This window comes from Heliconius melpomene, chromosome 21, assembly GCF_056956725.1.
Source record: "Heliconius melpomene rosina isolate 202511_hmr_F chromosome 21, ASM5695672v1, whole genome shotgun sequence".
Classification (NCBI taxonomy): Eukaryota; Metazoa; Arthropoda; class Insecta; order Lepidoptera; family Nymphalidae; genus Heliconius; species Heliconius melpomene.
This window is the reverse complement of record NC_140409.1, coordinates 3658263-3674264: the sequence shown is the minus strand read 5'-3', so window position 1 is coordinate 3674264 and position 16002 is coordinate 3658263. Positions and strand designations below refer to the sequence as shown.

Sequence of the window (16002 nt, the reverse complement as noted above, 5' to 3'; positions counted from 1 at the left end):
AACCATTTTTTTTATTATCACCATAATAGCAATCTAAATTCAATTTACAATGAACATATAATATTGCAAGTACAATTGTATATACATACAATAACTCATAATTTTTAAAATCAGATCTAGTAGTAAGTATTCCATTATTTATAAAAGCTGTGAAATTTTATACATAACATATTGTTTTAGCACATAGAAATAATTTTCAACAAGGGAAGTAATACATTATCTGAACTAAGAGGGATCAAAGTGAATGATAACAATGACCCTTTTCAACAAAAGGCGATGCCACTCTATTACAAAACTAGCCGTCTGGCAACTTTGTTATTATAGAATAAACCTCAGAAGAAAACATTTGTTCATTTTATAATCATAGTAAGTAATATATACATACAAGCATGTAGAAAAAAAATCAAGCTATTTCAATTTTTTTTAAAGCTGTCTTATTTTTTTTATATCCAAGGCGTTGCCCACAAGTAAGCAAATTAAAAAAAAAACGTTTAGCTAACAAAACAGATACTATCACAAAATATAGATCAAAATTAAATGTCAAATACCGTAGACATTATGGATTATCAAACATAGATTTGCAAGCGCATTCTTGCATGTCCCCATCTCCTTCTCCCTCTCCGGTGCTGGAGACGGTGCGCCTCAAAGTCTGCACTTGCGTCTGAAGACCTAATATTCTAAATTGTGCCTGCTCGAAGTTCTCATTCAGTCTCTTAATTTGACACTGCATGCGACATTGTAACTGAAAAAAAGAACAATTAGTTTTATGCAAATGTACTCGTACTTACATATAAAAAAGATTAGAAGAGAAGGGGAAGAGAAGACGAAATTTGTATAAAAAAATATTAAATTTGTGTAATTAAAGAAATTACTTTTGACTCTTAATTTGAAAGAAATAAATTATAAGTTAAACATGCACGTTCTTAGTAGAAGTTTTGGTAAAGACAATTCTGGTGCTACAAAATAATTTATTGTCATCGGGCTCGGATACGAGCAATTTTCAAGAAAATCGGATGGCAAAATAGAATTAATTGATAAATTTATATATTTCTCTAAATAAATAAAGTTAGATGGAGTGACGATATTCGTAAAGTGCGGGCAACGGCTGGATGCGAAGAGCTGAAGATCAAGTTTAGTGGCGTGCCATTGGAGAGGCCTATGTCCAGCAGTGGACGAAGACAGGCTGATGATGATGATGATGATGATGATGATGATGATGAATAAAATTAATAGATAGATAGTTGTCGCAACCGCAACTTGGCTTATGTGGACTTTAAGACCCAAAATGGATCATCCCATTTTTACCGTTTCCGTTCAGAATTTTGAGAGAACCTTTCTTAGTTCTCCCCCTATACTCCCTAACCTAACTTTTTACCAAATTTCACTTTTCAATTTTTTTTTTTTCAATTTAACTTTTTGGGTACATTAGCTTTTCTACCAGTTCATTTAGGAAGAATTTCTGAAATGTATATCTAAAGAAATTAAAAATCACATTATAAAAATCTATTATTAAACACTCACTTCCTCCCGATCTTTTTCAGCCGTTTTGACTTGAGCTCTCGATGATGCCAGTTGCCTCTCCAGCTCGCCTACTGTTGTCTGCATACATCTATACATGTGTATATATGTATGACATACTTACATAATATAAAACCTTTTTTTAAGAAACTATCCTATTAAAATTGAGGCTTTCGTGGCGCAGAAACATAAATATATAACTATAACGCGACGGTTGTGGGTTTTTATAAAATTACCTAAGTGAAAACTTACTTTCTGTATACATTTATTAATTCTACATTTAATATTTTCATTTCTTCGCTCCGGTGTCAAGGAAATGCGCGCTGATTAGTTTCGCCACTCAACACACAATACCTCCAGAATTCGGCGGAGCATGTAGCAGGGTTGACAGAAAGAGTGTGAGGGATACAGTGTGAAGCTGCAAAAACACTTACTTTCTAATAGTCTCGGTACGTTCATTAGCTCGCTGCAGCGCCCTGGCCGCCTCATCGCGCGCGCGGTCCAGTTCACCGCCGAGCTGGGCGCACTCGTGCATCTTCTCCTGCAAGCGCTTATCGTTGGCCAGCACAGCTTCTTCCATGCGTATTACGTTAGACCTAAAATAAAAAGATTGGAATATTATTATTATTATTTCCCTTTTTATAGATTTATACATTTTTTTGCCTATAGTAGATACAGTAGGCAGGGGGAATTTAGTGTTAAGGTACTCTTTTTCTTACATTCAACTTGTATTTTGAAAAATGTTGTACTTATTGGGTGGCGGAACCTAACGCTGTGTTGTGTCGATCCAATTTAGGGTGAAATTTCATAAGTTAAAATGATAAAGTAATCATTCCCTGTAGGGCAGATCAAACACACAATTGTCGTATTTTTGTTTGATTTTATATCCACTTGGGATTAATTAAATACAACTTGTAATACAATTTTAGTGTAAAGTTGTAGCGTACATTTTCACAATATAAAGGCTTAAAACTAACATTATAATATAATATATAAAGGGTTCATGCAAACTTTCATAATCTATTTTACTGTTTTGGGAGTAGAATCTCCAAAAATCCTTTGTAAGGTTAACTTTCCAAAGGGCGCGGTACTAACCAAATATGAACGTTTACGGTCGACAATAGTATATAGATGATATATTTACATACAATGTGTGCGTTGTTGTATGTACATAATTAAATAATTTACAGTCGGCGAATACATCCTGAGATTAAAAAGACTGCACTTAAAATTAAAATTTTAAGCAAATTTAATCAAATCAAGATAAAAACCAATGTGTTAACACATTGGTTTTTATCTTGATTCAAACACATCTTTCTCTCTCAAAATTTTATACTAAAATATTTATATTTAATTACTATTTTTAAGCTTCACATAACAAAACTAATGTTAAAACAAAGAGACGACATCTGCGTTTCCAAGGCAGCTTCAAAAAAGAAATATTCAAAATACAAATGGGACCTCAAACACTTTATATATCTTAATGAAAAGGAACTTTATGTATTATAATTACTTAAGCCGTTCTATTTCATTTTTCAGTGAGACATTGGTCTCAGTGAGTTGTGCTATTCTTTGTTGCAGTAGCGCCATTTGTTTCTCATCCGCGCCCCGCTCTGGCTGCTTTTCAGGTTGTTTTAGGCTATTATGTAGTAGAACGTGCACCTATTTAATAAATAATAATAATTAAGTAAAATTATTTCTTTGTGTCGACATAATGTCCGAATGCGTACACAACTTAACTGGTTAGTGATAAGAACTGTTCTCTTTCCGCACATTTAAAGACTAAAGTTGGGATTGTAATTCAAAAAGGTTACTGCGACAGATAAAACTTAATTTTTCATAAAATCAACATACTCGTTTAAATAAATAGTGAAAAAATAAATACGCACTTACGTCTAAGAGCAGAAATAAACTTATATCATCTTATAAATATAATAAACAAACACTAATTTACTATATTTTATAATGGCAAAAAGAAAACATTTCTACCATCATAACAAACAAAAGCATAAGTATAATAATATGTGCCTCAACCGGATATAGACTTCCTTACCTTCAACTGGAATAACTAACATTTGAAATACGTTAATAATATAAAACATATGAGAAGTGTGCCGCGACCTTTTCTCTAGCTGAGTTCAACTCCCTGGCGAGTTGTTCGGCGTTGTGCTCCGCTATTGCTTGCGACTGTTGTGCATCTTTTAATTTCATTTGCGTTGCTTTCAGCAGGTCCGGAATAGGTGCCAGTTCTTGTAATTTTTCTTGGAATTTCAGCTAGAAAGAAAATATTAGGATAAAACTTATAAAGGTTGATTAGTTTTCTCACTTTCATTTTAATATGTAACAGGCAAAGGAATCTGACATTTCTGCAACAACATATATATTTCAAGTATAATCTTTCATAATATGCATATTATATTATATTTTAAGGAAATATCAATCGCTCATAGTAAACTATTTATCGACTACTACATATTCTATACGAGAACTTGTTGAAACATAAATTAGAAGTCCAGTCACAAACAGGCAACCAAATAATCCAAATAATAAAAGTTTCCGATATAGGCCACAAGCAGTGAAGAATTGCATAGAATAGAATATACGAAGGATATTCTATCAATATTTATGCTGTCTTCTTTAAGGCAAGGCATTAGTATTGGATTTCAGCGTCTAAGAATGTTTCGGTATTAACAGAAGTAGGTTAACGAAACGACTAGGCCACCGTCACACCGGAATACACGTCAGGTGCATGTTCAAAAATGCATGGAAGATCTTGTATAAAACGGTGTTTTAAAATATCCAATTTTAACGAGGGAAAAATACAAATTGGCATTTGGTGTACCTACTGAACAGAGGCAATTCTTTTAGAAATCGAAATTAAAAGCCTCATTGTTCTTTCATATTTTTTATTTTTATTTTAGCTTCATTCCACATTCTGTGAAGGATATACTAGAGATCAGAATGGCGGTAGTTTCTCTACTTCTAAACACCCTTAAGGGACAATATCCATAGCATTGTCATGGTTAAAATGACAATATTCACATACATCGTCTCATAAGACCATTTGTTTTCTCCATACAACGTGACATTGGCAAAGTGATTTTGTGCTCAACTGGCACGCTCGGAACGCCGTAATAAAAAAATCGAACTGAACTGAACTCCTAAGACTGAACCTAAATTCCTCTAAACTCGATCTACGCAATTTTTATAATTATGTAATATTTTGTTATATACCTTTACACGCTGTATTTCCAAATTAATTTGTTCGCTTATCCTCGTGTTGTCCATGTCCATCATGTCCATTTGTCTTCGCTGTTCCTCAACAAGTTGCTGCGCTTGTAAATACTGGTAAAAATGTGAAAACCCAAAGTTAACATGAAAAAATATTTCATTTAATTACTTACAGTAGAGTTGAATAAAATATTTTAAAATATACATTATTTAGAGGCAGAGATAAGCGTGCGACTGTGAACACGACGGTTATGGGTTCGACTTATATTAGAGATTATGAAATATTTAATATTTCGATTTTCTCATTCTAGTAACTAGGCAAAACGCGGCGTTAGGTTCCGGCACTAAACATGTCAAGTCTTGAATTGGGGCGAAAAGTAAACAACGAAGTACATATTTCAACAAAACTTACTTTAACTCTATAGTCTTGTAACTGGTTGATCTGTTCTTTCATTAAGATCCTCAACTCATCAATTTCCTCTCTCGCTTCCCTGTAACACTGTTTCAGCGCCCTCACATTGACTTCTTGCTCAAAGGCCTGCTCCTTGGTGCCCAACATCATATTAGTGTGTGTTGTTAACCCTTCAAACTTCATTTCAAGCTCCCTCAGTTTATTCTGGACCTCTCTATGTTGGCATCTTTCTTTTTCTAATTCTTCTTTCTTTTTCAATAATTCAGTTCGTAGCATTGCACACTGAATATATGCAGTTAAACATTTAAATAAATCTACACTTATATTGTATAACTGATTATTTCCTTTGGTTAAGCGCTTTGATCTCAATTGAACTACTGTTTCAAATTGAAAAAATAAATTAATGTTTCACACCATTGTACCTAGGTAAAGTGACGAACGTTAAAAATTGGTAATTTCTTTTATAGCTGTTTTAAACTACTAACAAGGGTAGTTTTGGATTATATACACGTTTTAAAAACGTATAAATAACTTTTTTAAAAAAAAACAAGAAAAGAATTAGAACTATATTTAGTTATGAGTAGGTCCCGCTTTAGATATAGTTCAAAAGACTTATATAAAAACATTTGCAATTGTTTATTTAAGTACCATCGACATTTCTCAACGCAACCCACTTTGTGCTAGCTAGGTGTAAAAGCTAGCTGGCGCTATATAAAGATACAATTATATTAAAAATAATATATTTCTATACGTATACAGTATACATATAGGTACCTCAGTGACTTTGGTCTTCAAACTTTCTTCTGTCTGACGAAGTTGTATACTAAGTTTCTGAAGTTCCCTCTCCGCTGGAGTCTAATATAATACAAATATGATAGAAAATTGTAATAATGTAGTTTAATGTTATGTTTGTTTAATATGATAAAATATTAAATATATTCTCACCGGTGGTGCGTTTGGATTGCATGGCGCAGGGCACGGTGGGCATACACCACACTGTAAATAAATAAAACTGTTAAAAGTTTCCAATTTTACCAATTAAGAATTAATTTGATAGAAAATCCTAGAGACTAGTTGATAACGATATATTTGATGACTATGGATTATCTATGATAATCAAAGTGACCATCGCAATGGCTGGAGCCTAGCACGCCAATCAAATCTTCCCCAAGTAAAAATTGACCAAAAAAAGTAACTTTTTATGGGTTTATTCGTAATTTGGATAACATCTTGCAAGGGAAAAAAATCAACTCCGATGGGGCAGTCCAAACCGATTTCAAAGATTTTATCGATTGCCGTCCGAATGCTTTTTTTAGTAGGGATCAATGTACTAAGAAATGGCAAAAGTGGATAAATAACTATGATTCATACTTTGATAAAATTAATCTATATATATAAAATCGAAAGGTCACTCACTCATCACGAAATCTCAGAAACTACATGTGCTAGGAATCTCAAATTTTGCATAGGAGTTACTTATAGGACGTAGGTGCTCGCTAAGACGGGAATTTGCAATATTCGACTTCTAAGGGGTTGTTTTGGGGTGGAATGTTTGTATGAAACTTCGTTACTACAAATGCTAGGAGTCTCAAATTTTGCATAGACGTCACTAGCACGTAGCCATGGAGACAGAAATTAATAATAACATAGTTCACGCGGGTGTAACCGTGAGCGGGCCGCTAGTATATTATATTTGTACAAGTGAAATGAAAATAGTATTTGCATGTAATAATAATATGTACGTCTGAGTAAACGGACACACGCGGAGGGACCGGTGTCGAACCTTTACATTACTCCTGTGCCAAAAACAATCTTTGTATACAAAATATTATAAGTGATATAATTCATACAATTAAAACACCCTCTTTTCATTATACGAAGTTGGGTAAAATAAATAATAATAACACGAGGTTTCCTTTTACAATGCAGGTATACTAATAAGACAATATGAACTTGACTTGACATTTTTTGTACAATATTTATTGAACAAAATTGAAATATATTTACTTTAAGTAACGAAAACAAAAATACATAATTTGAGTACATTAAAATTTGTACATAAAAAAGAGTACAGAAAATTCACTAAAAACTACATCTATACTAATATAATAAAGCGGAAGAGTTTGTTTGTTTGTTTGTTTGTTTGTTTGTTTGTTTGTTTGTTTGTTTGAACGCTAAGATCTCTGGATCTACTGGATCGATTTACTTTGTTTTTGTTTTGTATGAAAGCTGCATTCTTCAGAAGTGCTATAGGCTATATAATATTACATTACACATATATACTAATAAATTAAAATACCTTCTGATTTGACATGCAATTTATTCTGCCATGTTAATAACAACCGTCGTCGCTACGCGACCGCGTTCGTTACCGCGTCATTTTGATATTCATCCTTATGAAAATAAATATAATAGTCACTTTTAGCATTTCATCTAGATTGAAATTATATTTCTATAGAAATCATATTCTTATATTTCAAGCAGGCGTAGCCGCGTCCGGGTCTGCTAGTTTTACAAGTAAAATTTAAAGAATGCAATAATAAATTTAAGATGAGTGAGATCTGATAATTATTACTCAGATCTCTAATCAAAACTTATGATATTTCCAGCTTTGTCGAAGATTGTGACTACCCTCGCGGACCACGGAAGCCAGCCCTGGTGCTGTTAGCTCCTGGACAATCTCTACTTGCCTTAGGAACCATTACCAACAACATTGTCTTGGCCCATCCAGAGTAGGATTGGGCAATAACAACCTCGTCTTTATTTAATGTATTACCCATTTGAATTTTACACAAGATTTTACACAATTTTACACAAGATTTATATTTACTTATTAAACTATCTATTAATATAGATATAGATAATTATCCACTACTAAAGTCTGTTAAGTCAAAATGGAAATGAATTAATCAACCTGTAACACTATATGATATTATTTTTTATTTCAACACTTAACTGTAAATTGAAACGTACGGGCTTTTTTGATATTCGGCCGTAACGTTTAGTGTAGCTGAGCGGGCGATCAGAGCTATCCGCTTCTCTTATGACATAATTATACGTTTTCCGTATTATTTGATTTAAACCTATTTTCTAAAATATTAATATTTGAGTATATCTGGTCGGTGATAAAAGCGGGTTTGAGCCTATCAATAGATAGATACACATATTTACTAGGCATTTGTACCAAAAAAGTTTTTTTTTTCTCTCCAGTACCTTAATCGGACCGTCGTCGTACGGAGGTTGTAGAGACTTCCGAACGAGATCGCTACGAACAAAGACATGTACTAAGGTCTGGATGTACAAACAAAGTGTGGTTATCCTTATGCAACGTAGGTTTTGGTTGTAATTTACGAATCAGGTGCCGAAGATGTTTAACATATTGGCAATGATCTAGTATTTTTAAATTACTATTACAATAAAAAAAATCTTCGGGCAACCTTAAAGTTTGCCCATACGTCATTTCAGCAGCACTAAAACTAGTATCCGAACGTGGTGATGCCCGTAATCCTAACAAAACTATAGAAACTGTTTTACCCAAGTTTTATAATCTAATCTGGCCATAAGTGCAGCGTAAGAGATCTGTGCCATCTCTCAACCATGCCGTTACTTGGCGGGCGTGGTAGGGCGTACTACTTGTGTTGTTAATACCTAAAAGTTCCATTAAATGTTGAAAAACACTACTCTCAAATTGCCTACCTTGGTCACTAGTAAATCGAACTGGAGAACCAAAACATAAATTCAAATTCAAAAATTCAGTTCTGGTAACCATAGTCTAACACTATGGGTGGACATTTAACACCAAACGGGTAAATTGCTACCAGGAATAACTATATGTTTAAATAAATATTTATTTGACACTTTGAGGAATGCATTCAACTCACTGTCATCACATTGCTCGTGACAAATATAGAATTGTAATTGAATACGGTCGAGCACGTTACTGTCTCTATGCGTGACAAAACGTCTGCTACTACATTTTTACCACCTTCTTAATGTTTGTAATAAACTCGCCAATAAAAATCAATTGCCTAATTCATCTAGGTAACTCACTATCACTACCGATTTTCGAAAAAGCGAAACAAAGGTTTGTGGTCAGTGTACCAAACCTATATTACCAAATTTTGTTTTTCTATCATATTTCTAAAATATTTAACGGTGAGGTAACACAGCTAAAAGTTCACGGCCCCACGGGTTTACGTTGAATATTTTTGATGTTTTGTAGGCGACATTTTCTTGGAAAAATAACCTAACCCCGACCGCTCCGACACTGCCGGTGGCCGCATCGGTCATCAGGGCGAGGGGGATGTCAGATTTCGGATATGACAAACTTACTGCGTTTTTTAACTTTGTATTAGATTGAATAAATGCTGAATTTGACTTTTCAGTCCAAATAATTTAAGCTTTATCTTTCTTTTTTGAATAATTTAAATACTTATTTAATTTTATTTGACTGTCTACGGCGGTCGGTAAATGTAGCCTATAAAAATTTACCATACAAAAAAACTTTCTAAGCTGATCGACAGTTTCCGGCATTTCTTCGCTCTGGTATAGAAGCAAAGCGCGGCGTTCTGCCACTCTACACGCAATGCTTCCAGAATTCGGTAGAAAGTGGGGAAGGGAGAGTCATAACATTAGGATCCCTCTGCCTACCCTGCTGTGTGCGGGATACGGCGTGAAGCTAATTTATTTATTTATTTAAAAAGTCAGCGCCTAAAATAGGTAGGCGGCAATAATAAAAGTCTACTGAAATGCCCTACGTAAACCTACATTTAAACTTAAAATACATAATAATATTTACGTCTGAGTAAACGAACATACGCGTAAGGACTAATTTATAAAATGTGGTTCGCTTGTGTGTTAAACCTTTACATATTAAAAAAAAATTCGACTTTTCGTTCCCCCCATACCAAAAGCCAATTTCATATATATATACATATTCACGTCGTAAAAAAAATCTCATTACCCTAACATAAACCTCTACATCTACAAGTAAATTAGCATTCCCGTTCCTTTATACCGTGATATACATAAATTATGTAAAACCCTACTAGCGGCGCGGGACGGGATCTACTCAAAGGATAAGAATGCGTGGAATATGTTGGTTGTGAAAGTAATTTGACTCTTTGTCATAAGTGTATGGGCGTAAAATGGGTCGCTTACGCCGAATACAACGTAATCTTGATTATGTTAAGGATGTTCACGGAATACTCGTGACATCGTGAATGTTATAACAATAGCTGAGCAGCACTAAAGCGGAGTGTGTTAACACTCCCTGCTACTTGCGGAATACAGCAAGAAGCTGAAAATAAATATGCCGCGGAGAGTAAGATTTACCTACTCAAAAGATAAGAATGCGTGGAAAAGTTCATTGTGGAATAATTTGACTCTTCGTTATAAGTGTTTGAGCATAAATAACGATCAACTGTTGAGTTTCTTGCCGGCTCTTCTCTGCAGAACTGCCTTCCGAATCGGTGGTAGCTTTTTGTTCATATGTTCATTCGACGATTCAAAAGTGCTTATAACAGTTTATTTGAATATAATATTCATTATTTTGAATTTGAATTAAAAATAGGTAATTCATAAGCTCTGTTAGACAAGGTTGAATACCGCCACTCAACAGTGGAGGAGAGTGTTAACACTAGGTTCCCTCTATCTAGCCTGCTATGCGGAATAAAGCGTGAAGCTAGTTACATAAGCATAAGGATACATTCCGATGACGCCGCACTTGCACCTCGCGGAATCGAACAATAGTGTTTTAGTATTTTGCTGATTTAACTGTTTTGAATTATATAAAATTTTAATAAAGATTCTCTGTCTTCAACTTGCTTTAAAACAGAAAGGTTGTTTATAAAATTAAATAAATAATTTTTAAAAAGCCTTTTTCTCGCCTGAGTAATTTAACTGGCGCAGTCGGTAGGATCGCGGCGTGTTTGGCTTTAATCAAACTCTTAAAGCCCGCGAACGGTTTCTATCGTTATTACCGCGATCTATTAAGAAGAATCTACGACGGCGAGACCGGCGGAGCACCTAAGCATCGGAGGTTCTGCCAAGCAGTTGAGTCCCGGTTGGAGATGCAGAGGTTTCTTTGGTGAGTACTTTTGTTATCCAAGTTCCTATGCTATATTTCCTTCCGTATTTTTGTATCTGTCTATATAGCTCAAATCGCGATAGGCATTTACTATTATTGAATAAGTTTATGAGAAATAAATGAAATAATAAATGAAATGAAATAATAAATAAATGAAATAATAAATGAAATGAAATAATAAATAAATGAAATGAAATAATGAATAAATAATTAAATGAAATAATAAATAAATGAAATGAAATAATGAATAAATAATTAAATGAAATAATAAAATATTATTTTAATAAATATTATATTAAATTGAAATATTTTATTTGTTTGAATTATTTTGTTAAATAGGTTAGTCGTGATTAAAAGATAAAATGTCTTTTGAAAATTGCGAGAATTCTAGTTTTAAGTTAATTTCAGATTTTATGCCACGTTACGATGGTAATTCAAAAACGTTGAATTTTTATATTAGAGAAGTAGATAATATATTGAAATTAATAGAGGGCGCAGCGAAACACCACCCCGCTATTGTGTGTTTGATAAAAAGTAGACTCAGTGGAGCCGCAATAGATGCAATAGCATACGAAGAGTCTCTAGACTCTTGGGACGCGATTAAACGCGCTTTGATTAGAAGATTAGGTGAACCTAGGAACGAAATCCAACTAATGCAAGAGCTAACTCGAACGCGACGTAATAAAAACGAAGACGCGGAAACTTTTGGGAAACGCCTTCGAGACATACTTGACACCCTTTTGTCCGTAGGTAAACATAGTAACAAAGATTATTATGAAAACATGGTTATAGAGCAATATACGAACCAATTAGACTTTCAAATTTCAATAGGTGTGCGTCTAGCCAGGCCTACCACATTAGAACTAGCCATTGTACAAGCTAGGCAAGAAGAAGCTAAGCTCACATACAATAGATTTAATAATAATTTTAATATGTCAAACTCTCCAAGTAAGGTTAAAGAAAATCATAGAATCTTTATTCCATTTTCAAATTCACAATCTAGATTAAATAATCCACCTATGCACGTAAATTCAAATTTTACCCCTAGACAAAATAACTGGACACCAGAACAACGTCAACAATGGGTTCAGTCAATGCTACCATGGAAAAACCGACAACCCTCAGGTAATTATAGACCTTTTATTAATCATAGAGGTAACATCCCTCACCAGCAAATAAATCCACCCCAAAAAATATCAGATGTGACTATGAGGTCAACAAATAAACCAGAGAAGCCGCAGTTCGCAGTGGAGGAACTCTTCTACACAGACGAGCCACAGGAGCAACAACTCAATGAGTATTCCCAACACTACACCCCAGGTGAGTATTATTATGATAATATACATATACCAGACGAGCAGGATACTTATGAACCAGTTAATGACGAAACAAGTAACCAGCAGGATTTTACGTTAGGCATAGACCCAGACGTAAAGAGATAGTAAAAATAAATAATCATGATAAAGATCATTTACCCTACATAGTAATTCCCGAATTTAAAGGTAAGTTTTTAATTGACACAGGAGCTTCGAGATCCCTTATCTCACCAGAAGTTATACTTAATTCTATTTTTCAAAATTGTGTAGAATATGAACCATTTGAAATAAAAACAGCCCATGCGACAACACAGCATAATCATGTAGTGAATTTACCTTTACCCCCAATCTTTAATAGTGATACTCTTCATAAATTCCTTATTTTTGATTTTGACCCTAAATACAAAGGACTTATAGGTCTAGATTTATTAAAATCATTATCTAGCAATATTAATTTGAAAAATAAAATACTACATACAGCGACAGCCGACATACCTATTTATTTCGACTATAATAAGAAACTTATAAAAATAGAACCAAAGTGTGAAAAACTTATCACGTTAAAAACAAACTATACTGACGGATTTTATATCTACGACGACTATATTTGGTCTAAGGGATTAACATCCCCTGCTGCTATTATTAATGTTAAAAATGGAAAATTTATAACTAAAGTCATTAATACCAATTCAGAAGGACGAACCATATGTAACATAGGTACATTTAAGTTACGACCATATAATGTTATATATAAAAAAGGCAAACAAAATATAAAAGCCGACGCCTTTCCTATGAATGAAATATCTCACAAAAATGTAGAATCATTATCAACCGTAAATTCTAATAATAATAGAGACGACATTATAAATGACAGTATATCCCAAGACGTAGGTGCACAAACTAGTGAAAACATAGCGCAGGTACCCCTTGTATCTAGTAATAACAACGATAATAACATAGAGCCTGACAACGACAGACAAAACATTATCCCGTCAGAGACTGAGACTGACAGTATGAGTATTTTAACAATCAACCCTGATAATCTAGTATCTACTAACCATTCCCAACCAGATAACGAAAATAAAGGCTTACTAATTAAATATAACGATAATGACAGACGAGTTAGGCAGTTTAACCCTAAAATAACGCCCAGTTCAAAGTTTAACCCTAAAATAACACCCAGCTCGAAATACAGAGTAGACAATAGATTAACTAATACTAGGATATTGGTAAAAGTAAATAATACTGAGAAGAAAATTGTATCATCTTTAAGGAAGTACATAAGAAAACCACATAAGGTAGGTGAAACAGTCTATGAGCAAGTAGCTAAGACGACGCTCAGAGATGAAGCCATACCAGATTTCAAAGGTCCGTATAAAATAATTAATTTGCACCCTTACAATAGAACGGAGATTATAAAAAATCATCCAAACTCTAACTCTAATAGAGTTCGTTATAAATTGCTACGAAGGCCTCATCAGGTCCCTCGTGTTCCACACAAGAGCCAAAATAACCCTAGATCCCATACATAATGGAATTTTATTATATTATATTATTTACATTTTATTAATTAAAGAAAAACTATTATACAAAATGATATGTTTAACCTTGCTTTTACTTACTTAATAACGAATAAATATTATATATAATAGTTCTATATACAGATAAATATTATATATAATAATTTTACATACAAATAAATACTATATATAATAATATATAATTATTTTAAAGAACTTATTTTGTTGTATGCGAGAATACTTCATCTTAAAGGATATATAAGGTTTATAGAAATAAAATAGAATATAAGTTAGATTTACTTATAAAAAAAAACAAAAAAAAATATTTTTACTATTTCTAGAGTTAATCATGGTATTATATATGGTTTAGTTTCGATAGTAGTTAGATACTACTAATTATTATAAGGAAATTTATTAATTCATAAAAAATATATGTAGTTTTAATTTTGTAAACATTAAACCTATTCAAATAAATAAATCAAAGTGTCTATTATGATGAAAGCATATAGTACAGAACATTTCCTAATTTCCATCCTAGAAATTCCTTCCATTTCTAATGATAAATATAACCTAGTTATTCCTTATTTCCAACACTTATACTTGGTAACAAAGGGCACTCTTAGCTAAAAGAAGGATTTAGAATATATACCTCTCGATTATATACATCAACTTGCATATAATATCCAAACCTTAGAAGAAGAGGAGAAAATAAAGAAATAGAGTATTATCCTGGCTGTTTCAAGCTTATCTATGATTATTATATACTACTATAATAAATGTTATTTTTGGAAAATCTACGAGCATTTTCCCAGAGTCCCGGAGGAAACCAGCAGCGAGGACGCTTCAGGAACCTGCAGGACCAGCTTCCATCTTAAGGAGGGAGGAGTTACATAAGCATAAGGATACATTCCGATGACGCCGCACTTGCACCTCGCGGAATCGAACAATAGTGTTTTAGTATTTTGCTGATTTAACTGTTTTGAATTATATAAAATTTTAATAAAGATTCTCTGTCTTCAACTTGCTTTAAAACAGAAAGGTTGTTTATAAAATTAAATAAATAATTTTTAAAAAGCCTTTTTCTCGCCTGAGTAATTTAACTAGCTGCTTATCCTTTTTTTTTAAGTACCTACTAATAAATATATAAAATAGTTCACTCACGCTTCTTGTCATAGGAGGCACAGGTGGACCACCGGGCTGTAAAAAATATTAATCAGATTTTGTATATTTATTTATAGTTGAAATTCACGAATTTTATAATATGTCGAGGTATTCAATATGTGTAATGTAGCCCGTCGTGGCACGGCGGCACAAGGGTGTGACTGTAACGCGACGGTTGTGGGTTCAATCCCCACTCGAGGAACTGAAATATTTATTTATGTTTATATTTCCATTTCTTCACGGCAGAAAGTGGGGAACGGAGTGTCTTAACACTAGGTTTCCTCGGCCTACCCTGCTGTGTGCGGGATCCAGCGTGAAGCTGAGTTAATCTTTAATTTTAACGCTTTACTTTTAATAGACAGATAACTGTAGATTACAAAGTAATGAATTATAACTACAAGTCAATGAAAAGGTTATTTCTTTTCAATTTACATTTATATTTAAAATACAAACTTATACGAGATATTTGTTATAAAATTAGACGAACACCTGTTCAGGAGGATTAAACCTTTTAATATCTATATAATTATAATTGTTACTAATTATTACTATTTCCATTTCAGTTTCGAAGCGGACCATTAAGGACTAAAATGAACACGCAAGAGTAAACTGAATAATGTTATTCCCACCAATAAACTGTCTGGCGGAAGGACGGAGCAAGAGTTGAAATAAACTCTTAGTTCTAGGGAGCAAAGCGAAGTAATGACAATATACAAAACTCTATTAGTGGTAATATAAACCTATTTTAGTAAAAAG

The 16002-nt window shown here is 33.2% G+C and overlaps 1 protein-coding gene across 1 annotated transcript in view; it reads right to left on the bottom strand.

Annotated features, from left to right (window-relative positions):
- Nucleotides 1-5: 5 nt before the first annotated feature.
- LOC146526885 (uncharacterized) overlaps nt 6-16002 on the bottom strand; it is a 28946-nt gene continuing 12949 nt past the window's right edge. Inside the window, exons 12-21 of the mRNA XM_085206145.1 lie at nt 15247-15282; nt 6107-6157; nt 5936-6016; nt 5162-5443; nt 4753-4863; nt 3640-3792; nt 3032-3180; nt 1953-2114; nt 1522-1609; nt 6-742 (exon numbers count right to left, since the gene is read on the bottom strand). Of these exons, the coding sequence (XP_085062271.1) occupies nt 557-742; nt 1522-1609; nt 1953-2114; nt 3032-3180; nt 3640-3792; nt 4753-4863; nt 5162-5443; nt 5936-6016; nt 6107-6157; nt 15247-15282 (1299 nt within the window). The 3' untranslated portion in view covers nt 6-556. The remainder of the gene's footprint in view (nt 743-1521; nt 1610-1952; nt 2115-3031; nt 3181-3639; nt 3793-4752; nt 4864-5161; nt 5444-5935; nt 6017-6106; nt 6158-15246; nt 15283-16002) is intronic.